This window comes from Gekko japonicus, unplaced genomic scaffold, assembly GCF_001447785.1.
Source record: "Gekko japonicus isolate JY-2015 unplaced genomic scaffold, Gekko_japonicus_V1.1 scaffold90, whole genome shotgun sequence".
NCBI classification, from domain to species: domain Eukaryota; kingdom Metazoa; phylum Chordata; class Lepidosauria; order Squamata; family Gekkonidae; genus Gekko; species Gekko japonicus.
In genome coordinates, this window is record NW_015166421.1 from 1,963,189 (window position 1) to 1,978,726 (window position 15,538).

A 15,538-nucleotide genomic window follows, 5' to 3' on the forward strand; every position below is an offset into this window, starting at 1 on the left:
CTGAAGCTCTGACTGCTACGTCACACTGGCTGTCATACAGGGGCCATCTCAGCAGGATATAAGGACACAGGGTCCACCATTTTCTCCACGGGAACTGATCTCTGCCATCTGAAAAGCAGTTGTAATTCTGAGTGATCTTTAGCCCTCACCTGGAGATTTGCAACCATGGTTTCCCCCAACAGACACTAAGGGGAAATTTATTTTACCTCAGAACATCAACAGCGAACTGTTTAGAATGTTAGAGGGAAAGGTCAGTGAGGCCGCATATGCAAACGACCTCTGTGTTCCGAGGCAAAGGCGAATCAGGCCACATATGCAAATGACCTCTGTGGTCTGACTGGCTGTGGGGGGGGGAGAGGAAGAGCAAACTGTTTAGAATGTTGGAGGCAGGACTCAGGCAAAGCAGCCAGTGGATAGGGAGACCCTCTGGATGACAGATCAGAGAGCGAACTGATTTTGGAGTGTGTTGGAATGTTCAGGGGAGTCCATGACCAAAATAGAATTATATGTACTGAAGGATTGGTTCCCCCACCACCACCAAATTAAAAAATTGCAAGAATGGTTTCTTTCAACAGTTCTCAGCCTGCATGCAAGTGTACCTTCAGATGCTTCACAGTGAAAGCTTTAAATAAGCAGATCAATAATGCTGGTATGTTATATTTATGACACCCAGCTCTACCTTTCATTATCAGGCAATCCAGAGCATCTATGGCAGACCCAAACCAGCATCTGAAGTCCACAGTAGGAGGATGCTCTTAAACCAACTGATACAGAATGTGGAAATGTATCATTCTGCTGTACAGCTCAAACATCCCAGCAAGATAGAAATTTCATGCGATAGGTGAGATTTCTTTTTTCTGAACTGGTGGGGATTTCCAGTCTAGGAGGGCTTCTTGACCTGGTGCTGTTCCAAGAGTCTCATATTGCAGCTGTAGCTAGAAAAATACTTTTATCAGATACATCTGATGCAGAGGCTGTGCCCTTTTCTAGGAATAGTTTATCCTGTCTTCATCAAATACATCTTTATAGCCTAAGGACTGGCTACTACAATGTGCTTCATGTGGCGTGCCCTTGAAGAGGGCTGAAAAGCCTGTGAGGGCAGAATGCAGCAGACTGGGGAGGCTTGAAAGACTGAGGAAATGCAAGCATGGAGGAGGAGCAGCAGGATGCATGCTCAGTCAGCGCCGCCTCATCTGTGCTGGCGACCTGCGCAATCCCAGGCGACCTGCGCAGGGGCCTAAGCCATAAACAGCTGTATTAATTTTGACCTATAAACCCCTAAACATTCTCGGCCATGCAAATTATGTCCATGTCACAAGGCCCATGTCAGACCTCCTCATCACCCACAACACCCTGTCACACATTACTGAACAACCTTCAGTGCCCTTCTGTACAGTGAAAGCAGGTGTCACCCACAGGGAGGAAGGGCTGTGCCTCAGTGGAGGAGCCTCTGCTTTGCATGCAGAGTTCAATCCCTGGCATCCCCCGCTCAAAGAACCAGGCAATAGGTGATGTGAAAGGCTTGAGAGACCCTGGAGAGCCACTGCCAGTCTGAGTAGGCAATATTAACCTTGATGGACCCAGGGTCTGATTCAGTATAAGGCAGATTCATGTGTTCATGTGCTGCTATATGCCACAGCTCCAACCGCTAAACTGCTATATGCCACAGCTCCAGCCGCTAAAGAATTTTTCATAGCTGGCTTTTGAGGGATGGCATCGATTGCTCCTGGGGCTTTTCTCTAGCACACGGCAAGGCGAATGGGTGCACCCTTCTTCTGTTGACACCTTGAGAGCAGATAACTTCTGGAGCTGCAGTGACCATTTATTTTCCAGTTTTGGCATCTAACTGAACTAGAATTATTGGTCTGGTGGTAAATTAAGGAGGAATTGATTTTGTTTAGTCAAGTTACAAGTGTAGCCCCCTGGCAACTGCTTGCTTTTGAATCTGGCCCTACAGTACATCTGAGTTTGACATCTTTGCCTTTAAAAATACCTCTATTTATTTATTTATTTCTCAAATTTCTACCCCGCCCTCCCAGCCAAGGCCAGCTCAGGCCCATATAGCCCACCCCATTCACTTCCTTGCACTATAATGTCTTTCTTGTTATTAGAGATACCATCAGGGAAAGATGTAAGAATCATACATCTCTAAGAGTGGGTTTTCTACCCCACCCCAGAGCAGCTGCTTCTGCTCTGTAGAATGAGCTGGCTGAGAATGTGCGGTTATGCTCATGGGCCTTCACAGAGGCCTGCAGGACTTTTTTCCACATTATAAAATACATTTCTGGAGACTGGTTGGTTTATTATCATTATTGTTTGCTCTACAGCGCCATCCGTGTACCTGGCACTTCCCACAGGCCCCTGTCCCAAGGTGCTTTCAGTCTAAATGCTGACAATGGCAAAGCCCATGGAGGGAGGGAAGAGGGAGGGAAGGGTAACGAGGGAAGAACATATGCAGTTCCACCTACTTAGGCTTCATTATTATGTGCTTGGCTTCATGCTGTGATTGTGTGTTGCATTAACGGGTTTAATCTATTGTTAGATTGTAGTTTTATGGCATTTGGTGCACTGCTCCAGTCTCGGAAAGAAGGGAAAGCCAACCACTCAGGCTCCACCAGTAGATCTAGACAGAGAAGGCGGTGACCTTGTTTGGCACAACAAAGTGGCTTGGCCCAGAACATCACTGTCGATTTGCTACAATGGGAATGGGGTTTCTCACAGCAGCAGCTGCTTTCCCTGCTTCTGCTTACTGCTGTTCCCTCCTGAGCAATGAAAGAGCCATTGCAGCATCCATAAATGTACATAATTTATGATCAGCGCTGAACTGAAGCAGAATTTCAACTTATGACAATGACGATAGCCAGCCCAATATATCAATGAAGTTTTCTTGTTTTTTAACTTCTGAGAACCTCTGTTTGGAAAGTGGTCCAGAAGCCCTCATTAATCTTTGCGGAGATTTGCTGAGAATTGCTTCTTCAGTGACAGGATTGCTTGGGGATTGTGACGGGCTTAGATTAATCTCCTTTAAATGAAAACTTCATGAGCTGCCATTAATGAATAATGGCCCCAATCTGCATATTAATTTGAATAAATCATCACGGTATGTTCTTCTTTGGAAGGTTCTTTGTGATTCTGCAGTCGCCCACTGGCCCGAGCACCCATATATGAGACCAAAGTTGGTCTTCTGAGTTCTTTATGCTGCAAAGAGGGCATTCTAAATAATAAGAGGGCACTCTTTGCACAAGCACAGTGAACAGCTATCCCTTTACCTGAAACAATAAATACAAATATCAAATATATTACTGCTAAAGAAACAACCGATCTGAGAAGGAATAGAGATTTGGTCAATGCTACCTCTAAAACTTCCTATAAGGAAGGCCGAGCGCCGAAGAATAGATTCTTTTGAACTATGGTGCTGGAGAAGACTCTTGAGAGTCCCTTGGACTGCAAGAAGATCAAATCCGTCAATCCTAAAAGAAATCAACCCTGACTGTTCCCTGGAAGGCCAGATACTGAAACTGAAGCTCAAATACTTTGGCCACCAAATGAGAAGGGAGCACTCACTGGAGAAGACCCTGATTCTGGGAAAGATTGAAGGTCAAAGAAGACGGGGACGGCAAAGGATGAGATGGTTAGACAGTGTCATAGATGCAACGAACATGAAGTTGAGCAAACTTCAGAGGATGGCAGAAGACCAGAAGGCCTGGTGTGATCTGGTCCATAGGGTCACGAAGAGTCGGACTCGACTGTGCGACTGAACAACAACAACAACCTCTAAAACAAATTTTGGGCCACCTGTACAGCCAATGCCGCTGAAAAACTTATGAGACACCCAGGAATCACAGGTTAGAGCCAGTGACCTATCAGTGGAAAGTGCTAATGGTCATGGATATTTCCTACTTTTTCTTCCACCAAGAGTCTTTTCTGACTCTGAGAAATTTTATTCCTAGGGATGGGGGACACATGAACTAATAGCCGGACAGAGCAGGAGGCTGCACTAGGGAGGGGAAAGGCATGAAACTGTGCTGCTAGCCTGCTCCATCAGCAGAGTTCCATTGATATGAGCCCCCCCCCCATCAAGGGTGGAAGGACAAAGTAAAAAATATCTTGGAATCCTTCCACAGGATCCACTTCCACGTCTGACCCACAGCTACTGCTGTTCCAGTGCAAAGCACTTTTGGGTATACGGACCAGATTCCCACTGGCTCACAGTGAAATTTACCTACAAACAAGGAAACCTACCCTTTAATCACATCTCATAGCAGTAATTTAAGCATCTGAGATTTACATAATACAGAAGCCCAGTGTTTACTAACACATTCATCACACATTTTTGGGTACGTGCTTGAAACATCCTAGATGTACGTTTAGAAATGTAACGAGCCCACAGGCTGTAAGTATAAGCCTCCAAAGAACCGAAAGGTTCCAGAGGGCTGCTTTCTGGTGATTGAAAGAGTGAAAACCTGCAGAATTGATATACAGTCATCTAGTCCAACCTGTGGGTGGAGAGACCCACAAGTGAGTCATGGGCTCTTGTGGACTTATGGCAGCTCTTCCCTTCCTTCTTGCCTGGTGCCTGACCGAACTCGCGTTGAATTTCTGAGGTGGAGGAAGTGAATCTCTGAGGTGGAGGAATCTAAGCCTGTCACAATCCCCCGGCCGGCCGGCCGGCCCGTGGTGAGCAAGGCTTTGGCTGCAGCCGCACCTGGAAAGCAGCACACATACCTTCTTGCCCAGCACAGCAACCAGCTCCATCATTCCCTTCATTTTTTCTGTTCTTTGGTCACACTCCTCCCCCTACTTTCCATCGATGGTAATGCCACCTAGCTGTTTCTCAGCAGTCACTAAGGCACTCTTTTTCTTTAAAAAAAGGCCATTTGTGAGCTGCACCTGCTGTTGCAGTTGCAACAAATGGCCAAAGGAATAACCTTTCTCAGATAAGTGTTTGGTGTTGCTGCTCCTGCCTGCTTCAGATGTGCCATTTCTTTGCTGCTGCTTGCTCCAGCCCTGTCTGGTGTAGCAGCAGCAACTCCCAGGCTGTGTGTATGCAAAAGTGCTTGTTGGAGGTGGTCGGGGGTGTTATAGGCAACAGTGCTGAGATTATTGTACTCTGGTTGCTCACAGGGGAGGAACATCAGAACCAAGCTATCCATTGTCTCTGATTGCTGGGGAAGCTACAATTTATAGACATCTTCTGGCCCCACCTCTTCAATCTTCTGCAAAGAAGGAGCCCATGCAGACTGAGGGCTATGGGGTCTGCTTGGTGTCTATCCAGAAGAAGGATGAGCACTTAGCAGCTGTCGGTCATAATGCTCCCTCTAAGCTATGGAGTCTTGTGAGCAAAAATTCTACTTTGTGAGCTACTGGCATTAAAGTTGCAGGCTACTGCATAAATTAGTTTGCTCTGGAGCCCTCCTTCCTGAGCTAAGACAAAAATGTGTGAGCCAGAGGCTGAAAAACTGTGAGCTAGCTCACACTAACTCAGCTTAGAGGGAACACTGGTCATGATACTGTTTGTGATCTGTGTAGTAGCAGTGGTGAAGGAATAGAATGTTCTTCTTGTACCTTCTTCTCTTACAAGTCTATATTACTTTTTAGTCCAACAAATCTCTCTCAGATGTGCTCCCTGAGCCTGTATCTCACAAGCTTAAAATGCCACCTTCATTCTTTCCCACACACCAGCTATGGACAGAGACAGCATGTGGGGATTCTGGATAGGATGCACTGCTCTGAGGTCCCTCTTGTCTTCTTGGTGCTTGGGGGGGGGGTCAACAGTGGGAGGGCTTCTAATGTCCTGGCCCCACTGGTGGACCTCCTGATGGCACCTGGTATTTTTGGCCACTGTGTGATACAGAGTGTTGGACTGGATGGCCCTTTAGCGTGATCCAACATTGGCGTCTCTTATGTTCTCTTATGTTCTTATAAAGTTCTGAAGAAACAGAAGGTGCTTAATGTTTAGAAACAGATGCATTTCCCAAGAGGGATTCTTCAATTCTGAAACAGTATTATAAGAGAGGGGAGGTTGAGGTTTGAAATCTGAAGCTTTCAGCTAGATAGGGAGTGACCCAAGTAAACCCCAACTTCTTTTCCATGTTCTGCTTTTTCAATCTCTGCTTTAGAGAACAAATAAATGGGGCTTACAAGGGCTGGCACCTGGCTCTGTATGCCCACATGAGGCCAAATCCCCCCTGCTTCTGTGTGTTTTCGCTTAAGTAAATCCCACTTAATTCATTGGGGCTTTCTTACAAAGCAATCCTGTGCCCACTTACCTGGGAGTAAACCCTGTTGAATATAGACACTTCTAAGTAGACATGCATAGGATCGTGCATTCTGACAGGAGTGTGGAAGAGCTGCATTAATTCTTGGTGCTATATATTCTAAATTAAATTTTAAATAACCACTGAATAAATAGATTTGGTAGCCTTCAAGGTTCAGCAAGATCTGTTTGCTGTGTTTAGAATTTTTATAGCTCATGAAGCTATAACCTGCAATCAGATAGTTGTGCTCTTATATTTGCATTAAAAAACTGTGAATAGCTTACGTAAGTGCAATAAATATTCCAACAAATTCCATATTAATAGGTGCATTAAGTAAATTTTTCTTTGGATAACTTAAGCTTAAGTAATAGTTATAAAATAGGCAAAACTGCAGTTAAAATGCATGAAAACAATGGCTGTCAAAAACTTATCATCCAGTCTTCCGGTTTTGGCGGGCTGATAGCGGCCACATCCCCAGGGAGCCCCCCCCATGGGGTGATCCGCGGACCAGCGCAAGGAGAGGGGGTGCAATTGTCCGTGCCCCCCTGGGACCCTTGCCATGGTTCCCTTGCCATGTGGCGCTAAGAGTTGCCTCTCTGCGGGCATGCTGCCGGCAGATTGAGGCTTCCCTTTGCCCCGAAGGTCCCTGTGCTGTGTTCCCAAATGGGACTAAGCTATGCACACCAGGACAAGCGCTAGGAGGTTCAGCGTTGAAATCGTTACCTGGCGAGATCTGAGTAATCAGACATTGAAGAGTGAGTCCGTTAAAGCGAGAACACCAGAGAATGAGCGAGTCCCCTTTTACAAAAAGCGAGGGGGGGAGGGTACTGTCCCCCGGAAAGAACAAATAAGCGATTAAAGAAAAGCCTTTGTAGTGGGGATGGAGTTTCAAGCGGCAATAGACTGTATTAGAGAGACTCCAGGAGCTAAATAAGTGTTTGGGCAAGTTTTCAGGACTTTGGCAAATTCTATAAAAAGTAAACATGTTTAAAAATGGTGATCGGCGATGCAGTAGAAGCAACAAGCGAGATTCAAGCTTTCTTCAGGAAGTGGAAGAGCAACTGGCCCATGTGACCAGAAGTAACCACAGACTGTTTCAGGCTGGAGGCTAAGCCTTTGCCCCCTGCTGGCAAAAATGAGGTACTTCACAAGAACTGTGCTTTATATTGGCTGTTATTTTCAAGGGACTGTGTTAACATTAGAGAAGCGACTAGCCTTTGATCACAGGGACTTCCAATATTTAAGAGGAGAGTCTAATGAGTAGGCTTAAGTGGCGGGGCCTGTATGCAGACGTTTAAGCGAAGCTGAAAGCGAAGGGATATGCCATGGACATATCCGAAATAAGTCTGACAGGCAAAAGGGCGGAGAGACTCTCTGTAAGTTTGGCTTCCAAAAGCAACAAATGGAATGATCTCTAAGATTGAAGGCAAGAATTTAAGCGGATAATAGTCCTTGAAAAAGAAAAAGGGACTTTGTTTTGAGATTACCAGTTCCAGTTTCAGCAAGACAAATCCACAGGGAAAGTGTTCAAGAAGAAAGAGGATTACAGCGTGGGAAGAGAAACTGACTGTGTTATAACTACTGAGGGAAATTTAATTATTAATTTGCTTTAAATGAAGGAGGGAAAAACAATTGTAAAAGGAGATGCCACAGTTCTCTGAAATTTGTGTTTAAGTCAGTTAGCGATTCTTCTGGAATGCTCTTTATATAATCAGATCTGATGGTTTGTTAACTCAGTTGATGATGATGATTGACCACTCTCAATGTTAAGAAAAGCAATTTTTATATTGTTAAGCTAATACTTTTACAAGCAGTATATGACATCCAACTCTTGGGTTTTTAGTGGGTTTTCTTTCCTTTCTCCTATAGTTTGTAGATCCCTCCCCTAATTTCGTTGTAGTTTTTAGAAAATGCAAATTAAAAAATCCCCTACAGGGGGCCAACCCCCCCACCAATTTATCATCCAAAGTTCATGTGACATTAAATCAATGGGTCGTCATACCAAACAAATTTGAACTTGTGGGGCATCATATCCAAAAGGCTGGGAACCAATGATCTAGTCAATATAGCTTGGCAGGGCTCATTTACAAGTTCAGTGTAGCAGCTGTCAGGACTAATTGTGGAGAACTTAAAACCTAGACTTTCTGGGAGCTGAACTGAAACCGTCTGAAAACCCCCTCTTACTAGTCTTTGCTTCCCATTTCTGTTTATATTGCCACTTGCCTGACTTCCACAGATCTTGACCTTATCCACCTTCTTGATCTGTGATCTTTATTTCACTGTCTTACCTTTCCTTACTTGAAAGATCCTTTCCAAACAGTGCAATCCAGGAAACAGAGGGAGCTCTGGTAAATTACTTAGGTTAGTTGTAAGCTATCTATCTTGCATCTCCCTTTAAGAAAATAGAAGTGTACTGGTTACCATAACCAACTGAAATTATGGGAATGAAAGAACATGGGAATGGACAACATATTCTGGTACAATATTACCTACAACCATATTGGAAACACTGCTGGATGAAGCTAGAATCTACTGGATCCAACAGAACCCAATGGAAGCTAATCTGCTAAGAGACTAAGAGGAAACTCTTAAATTACATTTTAAGTCTGATTTTTCCTCTAGAGATTAGGGTGACATACATGGTTCTCTGCACCTTCATTTTATCCTCATAAACATGTCATGTAAATTAGGCTATGAGAGAGTGCCTGGCCCAAGGTCACATAGTGAGTTTCATCATGGCAAGAGAGCCTTTGAACCCAGGTCTTCCCGGGCCTAATCTAATATGCTAAGCACAACATCAACACTGATTGTCAGGCTGCATTCTTACACCACAATAAACTCAGTTTGATCAAACACTTGTTAGTTGTGATGTCTGAATGCAGACAGTTCAATGAACTGCAATTTCCATCTAGGGTATGTTAACTACAGTTTGTCCACACTGTGGTTGTTATGACATCTGAATTCTGCAATCTCAGTCTGCTGAGAAGCACCATGCCCTGCAGCTGCTTGGCCACAGAGATAGCAGCATATCATATTCCTCCTGCTGGGAGGCAGAGAGGAAGTCAAAAACATACCAGCATTTATGCACCAACCAAGATTTATTACTTATGTATGGTAGACTAAACAGAATTTGTTGCAGAAGCCACAGTTTATCATAGATGTCTGAATACAGCCTAAACAGAAATAGAGCCAAAAAAGAAATAGCCTTCCTGACTGAGCTAAAACCTTACCCTGTCTTCTGAGAAGCTGAAATTATCTCTGCAGCATGGCCTCTTTTCTCGGGCACTTAATATAAATCACTCTTCAGGGAGGATGACTGGTCCACACAGCCAAATCAATACACACATCATCCCACTATACTATTTCCATAGGATTATTCCATTAAAATGTCTGCTCTAGAACAAAATGAAGACTGTCAATTAAGAATGTTCATGCAATAGTCTAAGACCAAGGCCTTGCAAAAATTTCATTCTAAATAGGTCAAACCTACCGACTGCAAATTCATAAATGCATCAATATTTTAAAAATATTTGCTTGTATCCAACAACAGAGTCTGAAGACCTAAAGGCACTTAAGTTTTCTTGAGATGGGAGTGGTGATTTCTGATTCCCCCCCCCCCATTGCAGGTCCCCGTCGTTCCCTCTAAGTCCTTGTCTGCCCACCCCCAAGAACAAAATTTTAGGGGGCTCTATGCACTGCACATGGGGAACTGACAAAAATCGCAACATCCTCTTCAAAAAATGTTAGTACCCTTAGGGTACCTGGGACTGTGTGGCTGGACCTAGGCCCCGGACAATTTCTACAAAATCAACAGCCATACTCTGGCACCTAAAAAATGAACTAAACATTTGCTGAAGTGCTGCTGAGCTTCTTCTTAGGAATTTGTCACTATGTTACAAGTGTCTGGTCAGTAGAGTAAGCATGGCTCTAAAATTAGTGAAATACACCCCCCCCCCGAATATGCAAAAAGAAGTTTCTCTGCAACAGGTATACCTGTGGCCACCTGGGATTCAGAGCAAATTAGGCTTTAGAACACTTAAACCATGGAAAGCCTGTCTAATTTTTACATGGAAATGGTGTGCATTAGAGGGGATCTTAACTCCGCCCCATGTTACCTCAGAGTATTCTGCTTCTTCAAGCACTTTCATCTGCCGCCAGGCTCCCTTCTAGTATTGGAACTGGGTGAAAAGAAAAATACCTGCAAGCAAAGCAGAAGCGAGTAAAATGCTCAGCTCCCTTCATGCAAGTACCCCCACTTCATGGAAAAATTAACCGCCACCCCACACTATGCATTACTGGGATACACAAATGAGGAACAAATGTGACTGCCTCCTGCCAGGTCTGCTCTGTGTATTCCTGTCTCTTTTGTTGTTTCCTTTGTCTCAAAGTTTAGACTACAAGCTCTATGGTGTGGAAAGCTTAATGCCCTTTCCTGGCATTATGCGCAGTAATGAAAGGCAAGGGAAACCTGAGAACACCTGTGGAGGGGAAGGGGAAATCCCTCCAGTCCCCAGGTTCTGCTTCCTCTCGTCTTGATTGGTTTCTGTTTCCTTTTTAACTTTCTCCCCCAGCCTGCCCAACTGTCTGGTTCCCCCCTGCCCCACTCATTGTATTTTCCCCTGGCCTATCCCTACTTTTTTTTTAAAAAAAAGCTTTTTTACACTTGGCACCTTGGCTTGCTGGGAAACTGAAAATATCAGCCAGGTTTTTCTGTGACTCCTGTGCAACACGTCACTCAGGGGTCTTGTTGTAAAAAAAGAGCTGCCGGAGCTCATTAGCATAACTCATTAGAATAACTTATTTGCATATGCCACGCCCCCTGACATCACCGGAAGTGACAGAAGGCCACACCCCCTGACATCACCGGAAGTGTGTCAGAAGGCCCGGCTACTTACCCTCCTGCTTCATCCTCATTCCCAAACGGAATGAGGATCGAAGCAGAGGGCGGGGTAAAGAAGGGGGCGGGGCTTCACCACGTGACCGCCCCGCCCCCTAGAGGTTCTCTTCCGGAGCTCCGTACCTGAGAGCCCCCCCCCCACTAGAGCCCTGGTCATGCCGGCCACATGACCACGGAAACATCTTCGGACAGCGCTGGCTCTTCGGCTTTGAAATGGAGATGAGCACCGCAACCCTAGAGTCGGAGCAACACGTCACTGACTACTGGAGGGGAGGGGCTAGGATAACTGCCTTCTTTGTTAACTTATACTTTTGATTAAATCTGGGGGTTACCCTGCCCTGGTACACCACTACCCCCTGTAGAGTTTCAATCAGCACAGCAGGGCCACCACTGGTATTTGATGTATGATACTAAATTATTTTTTCTATGAATACTTAGCTTCTGATGCAAGGCTGTTCCCCGATAAGCATGATCTGGCCACTGATCACTTCCAGGTTAGATTATTTTAAGGAACTTTATATGGGTCTGCCTTTGAAAACCTTGCAGAAACTTTAGTTTGTCCCAAATGCAGTGGACAGGCTATTGTCAGGGGCAGGATTAAAAAATCTTATCACCCCTGTGCTGAAAAATCTGCACTGGTTGCCAGTTTGTTTCCAGGCACAATTCAATGTGCTGGCTCTTATATTTAAAGCTCTAAATGGCTTGGGGCCACGGCACCTGAAGGAACATCTCCTCACATACTGTCCGGCCCACAAGTTGAAATCTGCCTCACAAGCTCTGCTATCTGTGCCCCCTGCATTCAACGGTGAGGCAGGTTGCAACCAGAGGCAGGGCAAATACACAGACAGTTGGTACACCAGCAGTGGTCCTTTCAAAACTAAATTGCTGAGCAATCGGGTTAGAACAGATAAAAGAAAGTACTTCTTCACCCAAAGAGTGATTAACACATGGAATTCACTGCCACAGGAAGTGGCAGCAGCTACAAGCATGGACAGCTTCAAGAGGGAATTAGATAAACATATGGAACCTTCAGTGGCTGTTAGCCACAAGGTATACATAGGAGCTCTCAGTCTGGGGCAAGTGATGCAGTGTATTCTTGGTGCTGGGGGGGGGGAGCAACAGTGGGAGGGCTTCTAGTGTCCTGGCCCCACTGATGGACCTCCTGATGGCACCGTATTTTTAGCCACTGTGTGACAGAGTGTTGGACAGGATGGGCCATTGGCTTGATCTAACATTGGCTTCTTTTATGTTCTTATGAAACTTATTATTTGGCCACAGTCACTCATACCATCAGTGCCTAGTTTAGATCATTGCAGCAAGTCATTTATGGAGTTGTCCGTGAAGACTATTTGGACATTTCCAGTTGGTTCATAATAAGAAGAGCCTTGTTGGATCAGATCAGTGGTTCATTGAGTCCAGCATCCTGTCTCTTGCAGTGGCTAACCAGTTCTTCTGGAAAGCCAACAACAGGGCTGAGACCTTCCACTGATCTTGCCTCCTGGTTCTGGGATTCAGAAGTTTAGTGCCTCTGAATGTGAAGGTTCCCCTCAGTCACCATGGCTAGTAGCCACTGATAGACCTATCCTCCCTGAATCTATCTAATCCCCCATTTAAAGCTGTTTACTCCTGTGACTATCACTACATCCTCTGGCAGCAAATTCCACATTTTACTAAACTCTCTGTGATTAAATACAGCTGCAAAATTTTTGACTGGTGTAGACAGGAAGGAACTTATCTTTTGCATACTTCAAGAGCTTCACAGACTACCAGCTGGCTTCAGGGAACAATTCAAACTGTTTGTTTTCATCTATAAATCCCTAAACCGCCTGGGACAGCTGAAGGATTGACTGCTTCATTATGAACCTGCTTAGCTTTTAAGATTGAAGCAGTTCCCCTAAATACTACCCCTAAGCCTCTGAAGGAGGCTGTAATCCATCTGTTACTAAAGAAACCTTCTCTCAAAAAATAGGTTCTGACCAGTTATAGGCCACAGCTTTAGAACTGGTCTTCATCAATATGCTGGTAACACCCAGTTACAATTTTCTTTAAATAAGCCTCCAGATGCTACTGTCTCTGTTCTAGGCCATTGTCTAGTTGCCACAGTCGAAGGGCTGAGGGAGAAGCAGAAAGTAAACCCAAACAAGACAGAGCTGGTGCTGGCTGATAATACTGATGTCCTGGATGGGACTGAAGATGTGGTAAATCTGTCTTTCAAAGAGCTTGGGAATCTTAATAGAGCTTTCCCTTCTGCTGGAAAAGCAAGTTAGTACTGTGGCTAAAAGCATGTTTTTTCATCTCTGTTTGGCTCCCCAGTTAATTTACCATCATCTAGACTTAAGACTCAACATGGGGCTATCCTTGAAGACTACCTGGACACTAAAACGTTCAAAATTCCACCTGGTGGAATGAGGTTCCATTTGAGATGAGGGCCCTGCAGGATCTACTACAGTTCCACTGGGCCTGCAAGATGGAGCTGTTCTACCAGGCCCACAGCCTATTTACATGTTTTTTCTGTTTTAGCCTATATTCTAATAATCTTTTGCACAGAAGTCACCATTTTCCCTGTGGCTATGCTCCCAGCAAACATTTTCATTGAGCTACCCACCACAACCCGATCATCTCCTTCCTGATCAGCTGCTGCCAGGTCAGATCCATGCAGTAAAAAAATATAATTGGGTTTTGCCCAAGAGTGTGTCACTTTACACTTAACGTACACTCAACATTATTTGCTGTGTTGTTGCTTATTCTCCCGGTTTGGAGATACTCTTGGTGCTCTTCACAGACTGCTTTGGTTTTCACAGACCTCAGTAATTCGATGTCATCTACAAATCTGGTTACCTGAAAGCTGCCAACTAAACACCCCCGTCCCGTCCTCCCTGTCTCTCTCACTTCTGAGCAGTTCCCAGGCTCCCTTCGCTTTCTCAGCTTAAAGCTTCCTGTGCGGAATGCGGCGAGAGAACACCACAGGGTCTTCACCCTAAAGAAAGACCTTATAGTCAATGTTCCCTCTGATCACACAGAATCACCACCTACAGCCATCTGGAGGCTGGGGAAATTGGGGTGCTGCCTGCTAAAAGGAGCTTCTAGCAGCAACTGCGGTTTTGTAATGCCTACGGGGTTTTTTTATAAAAAGCCACAGCCCTAATAACCAAAGGCTCTCTCTTAAGCATACAAGTTCCTTTTCCTCCCCGCGTACAAGAGCATTTCCTAGCAGAGGGAATCCCCCCGGTGCAGCTCTGTTCCTTTTCACTCAAACAATAAATGACGCTGAGGAATTCAGCAGGGCGGACTCCTAAACCATTCCGATCCCATCTGCAATTCACGCCATAATGATGAAGCATCCCCCGAATGCACTGGGGGAAATCACCTTTCACAAGTCGCGAGACACTGGGGAGGGGTTCGAAATTGCACCAGCGGGGGAGAGGAAGGGAGCGAAAGGACAGAGTTCCACGCTAAGCATGGATTGGGAAGTCTGTGGGCTGAGAAATGTTCCCGCTCTGCAGCTCTATGACGCGAAAAAGCGCCACCGCTTGGCGAGCCCCCGGACAATGTCACCACCCAATATAGGGGTTGGTGGCAATGTCCGTGCAATTTCCGTTCCTACAGCACTCTTAGTCCGCCCTCGTTTCCCGGAGCCGCGTTATAGCCCACAAATCATTGCTCTCCATTCTGTCATTTACCGTTTGACCCGCCTTAGTCCTATCCCGTCATGCACTGCACCGTTTTGGTCGCCTCCGGACCTTTCCCTGCCTCTCCCCCCCCCCCCCCCATTTCCTTTCCTCCCCCCCACTTCCGCCGGCGGGCCCTCCCTCCCTCCCTCCGGCGCCCCTGGAGCAGCAAGATGGCGGACACAATGAACGGGAGCTGCCTCTTAGTGGCTTGAGCCGAGCCCGCTTGAGGGCACAAGTGGACGGCTCGTTCGCTCATTGTCGCCACCCTTTCTCCTTTCAGCGGCTGCGGACTCCACTTCCTCGGTGCTTTCCTTCACCCTTGTTGGTGGCGCAGGCCTGGCCGGTTCCCTTCTCCCCTGGCGGGCAGCATGAAGCTGACGGACAACGTGCTGCGGAGTTTCCGCGTGGCCAAGGTCTTCCGCGAGAACTCGGACAAGATCAACTGCTTCGACTTCAGTCCCAACGGCGAGACGCTCATCTCCAGCAGCGACGATGACTCCATCGTGCTCTACGACTGCCAGGAGGGCAAGTGAGTGCGGGGAGGGAGGGAGGGAGGGGAGCCTCGGCGGCGGGGCGGGCCTGACCCTTCCCTATGGATGAAATTGTGGTTGCTTGGGTTTATTTGTGCATTTATATCTCGCTTTTCTGCACAGTGGGATCTCACAGTGGCTTGCAGCATAGCCTCCCCCCCCCCCCCCGGGCCCTTTTTTTTT

General features: G+C 46.0%; 1 protein-coding gene across 1 annotated transcript in view; it reads left to right on the top strand.

Moving 5' to 3' along the window:
• Positions 1–14,977: 14,977 nt before the first annotated feature.
• The window catches only part of WDR82 (WD repeat domain 82), a 31,532-nt gene continuing 30,971 nt past the window's right edge, over positions 14,978–15,538 (top strand). Inside the window, exon 1 of the mRNA XM_015411683.1 lies at positions 14,978–15,354. Within this exon, the coding sequence (XP_015267169.1) occupies positions 15,194–15,354 (161 nt within the window). The 5' untranslated portion in view covers positions 14,978–15,193. The remainder of the gene's footprint in view (positions 15,355–15,538) is intronic.